Raw genomic sequence first — 7,425 nt, forward strand, 5'->3', positions numbered from 1 at the left:
TGGTATTAGGTAATACCTGTATAAGTAACATCTGTATAATTTTATCCCAAAATTTCAATATTATTTTATACTGAATTCAATGTAGGATTTTATCTTTGCAAGAATAAAAACTTAAAAGACCAAAATAACCCTTAATCCCATCTTTCTGTTTCTTTTTCTTGCTTTTAAAAACAAGAGTAAAATTATATACTTATATGTCGGTTTTCTAAAGCAATGAGTCCAAACAGAACTATCACACTATTATATGACTTTGTCATATCAAATTAACAAGACTCATTCAAATGGTTACTAAACGTGGTAAGACTAAATGTCTATACAAAAACAAAGAACTTCAAGAGTTCTGGAAACCAAGTCTCTAACTACATGCTTTGAAACAAAAATGTTTACTCGAACACATTTGAACAGATAGGAGCATGTACACATGAGCAGAAATTAAACCCTAATTTAAAGTGTGTAGGGCACCGAAGATTTTCCGGAAAATATTTCCAAAAAGTAGGTCACTTTCTAGTATTTAGTTGTCGGAGAATATTTTCCAAGGGAAGACGACTAACCTTACTTTTAAGTGAAAAGCATTTCCTTCGTAACAATCTCAACTTTCAACTTTGTTTAGCCATCACTTAAACATTATTATCAATCTTTAATGGTCAAAAAGTTCATCATAACACTACCCATTGCTTGAAATTGTTTTCAGACCAATCACCATAAGACATTTTTCAGGAAAATAATTATCAGAGAATAAGCATTTCCCAAAAACATTTCCGTAAATGACCTCCTTCACACCAAAAATTAAGTTAGCCAAGACTTGAGAGAGAAGGAGCATTTGCTATCCACATAAAAGATCACAACCAAACACACACACACACACAAAAGAAACGTCCGTCCAAAGTTTAGCATCGTACATTATTTCCACAAATAGAAGATGTTGATGTTCTAAATAGTACTCCAGAAATAAAATAAATCTAATATTCGGAGGATATGAATAAGAGGCTTAATAAAACCTCAATAACAGGAGGGAAAATGATTAGGAAACCACAAAGTATTATTGCATTCCAGTTAAGTCTTTGCAAAATTAAGCCAGATGGTAAGACTTCATTGCAATATATTGAGGAATTGAAGACTTCAAGCCTTCTAAATATGGTGCCATCTACGAGGTAAACCTGCATCGTAATAGAACCACAGCTGCTTAGTTACCTGAATTGATTACATATACAAGAAAGCAACTGACATAAAGTGACGCCTGATATACAAAGATTATTGCTCAGACTCACATTCTTTGTTGACAGGACATAAAAATCACCAAAGAAAATGCAGCAAATCAATCATGCTGACCATTAAAACATCAGAAATACACTTTGCAAGTACTAGTGCTGCAATTTGCATAGTTTTTTGTAAAACCATAATGCTCGTTTGAAGATATTAATTAACAACTTTAGCAGCTTGAGAAATGCATCACAAGCACATTACTATCATCTAACCATCTTGCCACTGCAAAAACCTCCAAGAGCTCAATCACTAGTAATTCCAGGCACTCCATAATGTATTGTCCATCTATCAAAATAAGAATGAAAGTCATACTAGAGTTCTGTGGACATTATAACCAGTCGTGGGAGAATCCGCCTCACGACAGCCTGTATGCTTCATCTCAGACTAATACATCTTCCTGACAGCCTGTATGCCTCATCTCAGACTATTATAAGCACACATAATATATATTTATAATTTATGTATGTGTGTAGATACACACACAAATATACACATATCTATGCCAAGTCTGCGTCCATTATCAAAAAGGAGTAATGGATCATTCATTGGTTCAAAAATCTTGGATCTACCTTTGAAGTCACTTTGGCAATGGGTGACTGCTCAAGCACCCAAACCTAATATTATGCCGGTGAAGGAGGACTACTATGGTTCAAAGGTTCTTGAACCAAAGGTCTTGGTTCAGGTAAGCCTGGTTTACAGCCTAAATATTACTACTCAAACAGTCATATTATCTTGACAATGATGTATCATCAGGTTCACAAAGATTTGAACTTCAAACCATCTCAACTACTATAATGCACATATTTGAACTTTTTCACTCAGAGTTAGGCAAATAAGGTCATTTACAATGATAGTCTATAATAGTCTATTTACTATAGTGCTATATTATTTGATTTTCCAAATCTGTATAGTGCAAAGTCCTAATGAATCCATAACTAAGCAAAACATGGATTTGGTATGAACTATGAAATGGATTACGCCACATTTCCATCAGCAACGCTGATCAAATTTAGCTCCACATGCTTCCCTCCTATTGTTAACCAGAAAATAATATATTGGACACTTAATTGAAGTCAGCAAATTCTGTGTGGGATCAAAATCAACCAATTATCATTTCATTCCTCAACTTATCAAACATTATTACATCAGATCACACATGTCAAAAATGACTTTACACAAATGTACACATACACAATTTGAATACATGTAATTAGAATTAATGCATAGAAGATGCAGCAACAAAATCAACAAGCTCTGATCATGTTTAGTTACACATGCTTCCCTCCTATTGTTAAGAAACAAGGAATAATGTATTGTAAACTTAATTGAGGTTAAATCATTGTATTGAGATTAACATTGACCAATTACTTTTTAACACTAATCATGCTCGACACCTTCCAAATTTCATTCTATTCCCTAATTTATCAAATATTACATCAGATCATGGGCACATGCACTATTAGAACATTTCATTGCAATTAACACATAGAAAATGTAGCAATATCCAATAAAATAGTTAATCCACTACAGGTAACGGTCACTTACTAAGGCAACTTTCCGGCCCGGAAAGTAGCAAACTTTGACACTTCTGAGTAGCTGTAATCAATGTCATTCTCCTTCAACAATGCCTCAATCATCGCCTTAACTTTCTCCGGCTCTGTGCTTTCGCATTCGATCTCATAACAAGTCCCAAAGTCATATATAGTCTCATCAACCTCTAACTCCACACCATTCCACTCAAACACATTCCTTACGTTCTTAAACCCACCCAGTCCAATAAACCCTCCCTCCGCAACGTCAAATTCCTCTTTTGCCCTTTTCAAAACCCTAGATTCCACCTCCATCAGTTTCCTAGGGTTAGAAACGCATTCGTACCCGATTTTCGAATCGAATTCTTCTTCGTCCTCTTCTACTCGGCTAACGCCGTCAATAATTACGGCTTTAGCCTTGAGGCACACCATGCACTTCACGTTTTCCGAATTCTCGTAGAATCGGAGACGGAGAACGGTCCGGCGCGAGCTCAGCTCGCCGGCGGCGCCGTCGAAGAAAGTGTTGCGCTGGTGGTGGGTTTTAGCGTGATACGGCGAGAAAAGAGAGAGAACCTTCTGGTGTGCGGCTGAATCCGGTAATTTGAGCTTCACTTCAATCTCCATAATTACAGTTAGCTAAAATGTAACTTAAAAAACGGCGCCGTATGAGATAAATTTATTGTGTATTAATTGAGGCCGATACGGTGGGATTTGGTGGAGGGATCGACGGCCGAGCGGTCGAAGTGTTGGAGGAGGGAGGTGGCGCCGGTGGTGCTGGTAGTGGTACTGGTGGAGGAGGAGGAAGCGGCGGCGATGGCGGCGGCGCGTTTGCAAGCTTCTTCGAGTTCTTCTTTATCTTCGATTTTTACTTCGATTTTGCTTGGTTTTCTTCTCAACATTTCTCCCTCCGTATATCTCACGCACTGACGCAGGGACTTGATAGCAAATGTTTTTGTATTTAGAGAAGGGAGAGCTTTAAATTTCACAATGTGACCCTCCAGTTTTCTTACAATTGCGGAAATAGTCCAAGCCTTTTTACTACTCTCCGGTCTCCACCCTAGTTTATATGACACTATTATTTTATCACTCAATTTTTAGAAGAAACAAAAGTGACATTTCTATATTTATAAATATTTTGGGTGTGTTTGGTACGAAGGAAAAAAATATTTTCCATGGAAAATATTTTTCTAAAAAATGAGTGCTTTTATTATCACTTATTTTTCCTTGTTTGGTTGGTAAGTAAAAACTTTTTTCGGAAAATATATTCTAATGTTTCGTTAGAGTAGAAAATAATATTTAGAAAAATAACTTTTTATGTTACTCTCCTCACCCCCTTCCCCCAAGTCCCCATATTTCCTGTCCTCTCTCTCTCACCCCCATCCAAATACCCAACATTTTCAGGACTCTATTTTATTCAACAATTTAATTATTCTTCTAAAATTTTACACAAACCCGAAGGAACTAATGTGTTGATTTCCTTTTCTACGCAAACCAACGTTGAAATTTGTACTCCATAACTAAAAAGAAAGTACTTTTTTTTTCCAACAAAACGAAAGTATTTTTTCTACATCATGAAAAAAATACTCATTTTGTTAAAATGAAAGAAAAATACTTTTTCTACATCATAAAAAAATATTCTTTTTGTTGAAGTGAAAGAAAAATATATTTTCTGTTAAAATTAAAAAAAATATTTTTTTATATCATGAAAAGAAAATACTCATTTGTTGAAATGAAGAAAAAGTATTCTATCTATAACATGAAAAGAAAGTATTATTAATAATATTTCTATTTAGGGGTGGAGGGTGGTGGTGGGTTAGTGGGGATGGGGAATAGGGGGAATGTTGAAAAAGAATATTGAAAAATGTTTATCTTCTCTTGATAGGGAAAATATTTTCCTCCAATTGGAGGAAAATGAGTTCATGAGGAAAATATTTTCCAAAACATTTACGCCAACTAAATATGAAAAAAATTGGAAAATATTTTCCTTCATACCAAACACACCCTTTAACTTTTATTTTTTTATTTTACTCCTCATGAGAAACTTTTACTATCACATAAATATTATACAAACCTATGTATCACAACTTCTATATATGCATTTTTCTATAAAAGTTAAGCTTTGTTTTAGAATCCATTTTCATGTTATATTTTACTTCTCTATAACAGTTTTGTTTATGCATATAGCAATAATATTTAGATTACTCGTCTATAACAACCATGTAAAATCTCTAAGATTACCAATAATAAGTCTAGACTAAATATTTTGAAAGTTCAACGCACCATTTATGATGAAAAATATTATGTTAGTCTATACCTTCATAAATAAAGTTTTCATTCAATTCCAACCAAAAGATATGCTTATATAATTTCGTTCAATTGCACAAACGAAAGTGTTTGACGAAGAACATGGATTAAAATAGAAGATTCAATTATTAAGCTCTTAGATTGCATTTAAGGAAAAGCTATTGGATATTCTTTTGCTGAAAATTTGGATATAAAGTTTCGCCAATTAAAGCGTTATGTCGTCAGTAAAAGACAAGAATTTATAATTATAAAGTTTTTCCATCAATGTTAAAAGAATTTAGTTCTTATGTAGCTTTAAAAGTGTGGCTTAGAGTTTAAATTTTAAATATTTAATTATAAATTTATTAATAATATGTTAGTTTTTTTAGATTTAACTAGTCTTAGGGTACGCACAATGCGCGTGTACCCATCATGAGTAAAATCAGTTTGAAAATCACAAAAATATTATTAAAAATTATTTCTCGAGTTATAAAATAAAAACTTAAGGAAATAGTTAAGTTCCTAAAATATGAATGTTGATTTTATTTAATTAATTTTATAACAAAATAAATATTTACCTATATAAGTCCTCATATGTCTTATTGAAAATAATTTAATTCCTTCTTGAAAATATAACTTTATCTTTTATTTAACTTAAATTAGATTTTGTGAATCGAAGACAATTTGATTCCTTACTAAAAAATATTTTTTCATTTATTATAGTAGGAATTTTAGGAATATATATTTATACTTTTAGTTTATGTTAGAAATTCTAGCAATATTATATGTTTCCTTTTAGCATGTTGATCGACTTCTTATCCTTCATAAATAATTTCATATTAGACAAATAAAATTATACTCAATATATTTATTTTTAATTTAAATTAGAGTTGCTAAATACTTTGAAGACAATTTAGTTCCTTTTTGAAAATATAGTTTTCTTTTTTATTTATGTTTAGGATACTTTATTTTTCTAAAAGTTTATTCTGATATTTAACCACAAAAAGAAAAACCTTAAGATTAATGAACATATTTCAAAGGAATCAAATTAACAATAAAATTTTGCTAGAGAATCCTTTGGTACCGTTTGGTTGTCAAAAAGGAAGGTGAAATTATTCAAAGGTTCTTTATTTCCATTTTTTTGTTTGCTGAGCAGCAAAGTTTTGGGAAAAAAAATATTTCACGGCAAAAGTTGGGACAATTTCCTTCTTACAATTTCCTTCTAAATATTAGAGTACGCTTTTTTATTTAGGTAAAAAGATCTAGAAAAGTCGAAGTTGTGTGTTTATAGTAAATTTTGAAAGTTTTAAATAGGAGTTTTTATATAGAGAATAAGGAAAAATTTTATAACCAAAATATCAGTTGATTTTAAAATTTTAAATATCAGGAGAATAATTAAATTACAATATTATCCAATGTAAAATCTATTTTTAAAGGGTAAAAAAGGCGAATGACATTTCGGTAAGGGCCTTCGTGCTTTTAATATAGTATAGATATAGATTAGTAAATTTGCATATCTTTTGAGATTTTAAATTTGAATAATTTTTCATCTTTTATATGTAATATTAAAAAAGAAAAAAAATATTTTTTGGATAATTATTGTCTATAACAAGCAAATATTTATTAAACATTGTTTTTTTGGCCAAACAATAAATTTTATTCAACCAAGTGTATTGTTACGCGGCGCCTTCCTGAAGTTCCTTAGAAGGGCGACGTAAGGCGAAGCAACCGATGTCAGTGCGGTTGCTATGCGCCAACTGAGGCCCTCGCCGTACGCTAGACTAGATTGTCAGTGCCGTACGGGAAAACCAATGTCGTGAGCAATTGAGCAGCGGAAAATGAGCAATTGATGATGAAAGCTGATGATTGTATTGATGATGATGAAAGCTATTACAAGATGAAATGCGGTGTCGGGGGGGAGAGACACCAGTACAGAGAATTGTTTGAATGCTTTGGTCCCCCTTAATAATGCTTAAAAAAAATAAACCAAAGTTACATGAGTTGACCTAAGAAAGCTGTAGAAGCACACTGAAAATGAATGAAGTAAAACTACTCTATAATTACAATGAAAAGGACTTATTCTTCTATGGAAGCAAGTCCGATGGCAGCAACTTTGTCTTGAGCAGCAAGGTCTGCGCGCGCATTGCTGTGGGCGCGCGCGGCACTATTTGGATCTGCCAGCGGTTGGGCGCTGGCGCTTGGCATTGGGTCTGCGCACGGGGCACTGTCTGGGTGTGCGACACTGATAGCAACATGATGATTTGGGCGCGCGGCATTGTCGGTGCGCGCGGCACTGATGGCATTGGCCAGCCGCTGGCATTGATTATCGGTGGGGCGACAGAGGCGCATG

General features: G+C 33.4%; 1 protein-coding gene across 2 annotated transcripts; it reads right to left on the reverse strand.

The window, feature by feature from the left end:
* Positions 1-802: 802 nt before the first annotated feature.
* On the reverse strand, positions 803-3,723 carry LOC107813163 (triphosphate tunnel metalloenzyme 3-like). 2 transcript variants are annotated; one of them, XM_016638385.2, is made up of 2 exons: positions 2,809-3,723; positions 803-1,157 (listed from the first exon to the last, which is right to left on the reverse strand). In XM_016638385.2, coding segments are annotated over exons 1-2 (609 nt in total). In that variant the 5' UTR covers positions 3,417-3,723; the 3' UTR covers positions 803-1,156. The 2 variants fall into 2 exon arrangements, with proteins under 2 accessions (XP_016493871.1, XP_016493872.1); XM_016638386.2 differs by lacking the exon at positions 803-1,157 and having other exon boundaries at positions 2,808-3,716.
* Between the last annotated feature and the right edge of the window lie 3,702 nt (positions 3,724-7,425).

Source organism: Nicotiana tabacum, chromosome 18, assembly GCF_000715075.1.
Source record: "Nicotiana tabacum cultivar K326 chromosome 18, ASM71507v2, whole genome shotgun sequence".
Classification (NCBI taxonomy): Eukaryota; Viridiplantae; Streptophyta; class Magnoliopsida; order Solanales; family Solanaceae; genus Nicotiana; species Nicotiana tabacum.

Coding starts and splice junctions, on each gene's coding strand:
- LOC107813163 (XM_016638385.2), bottom strand. CDS start 3,416: ATGGAGATTGAAGTGAAGCTCAAATTACCGGATTCAGCCGCACACCAG.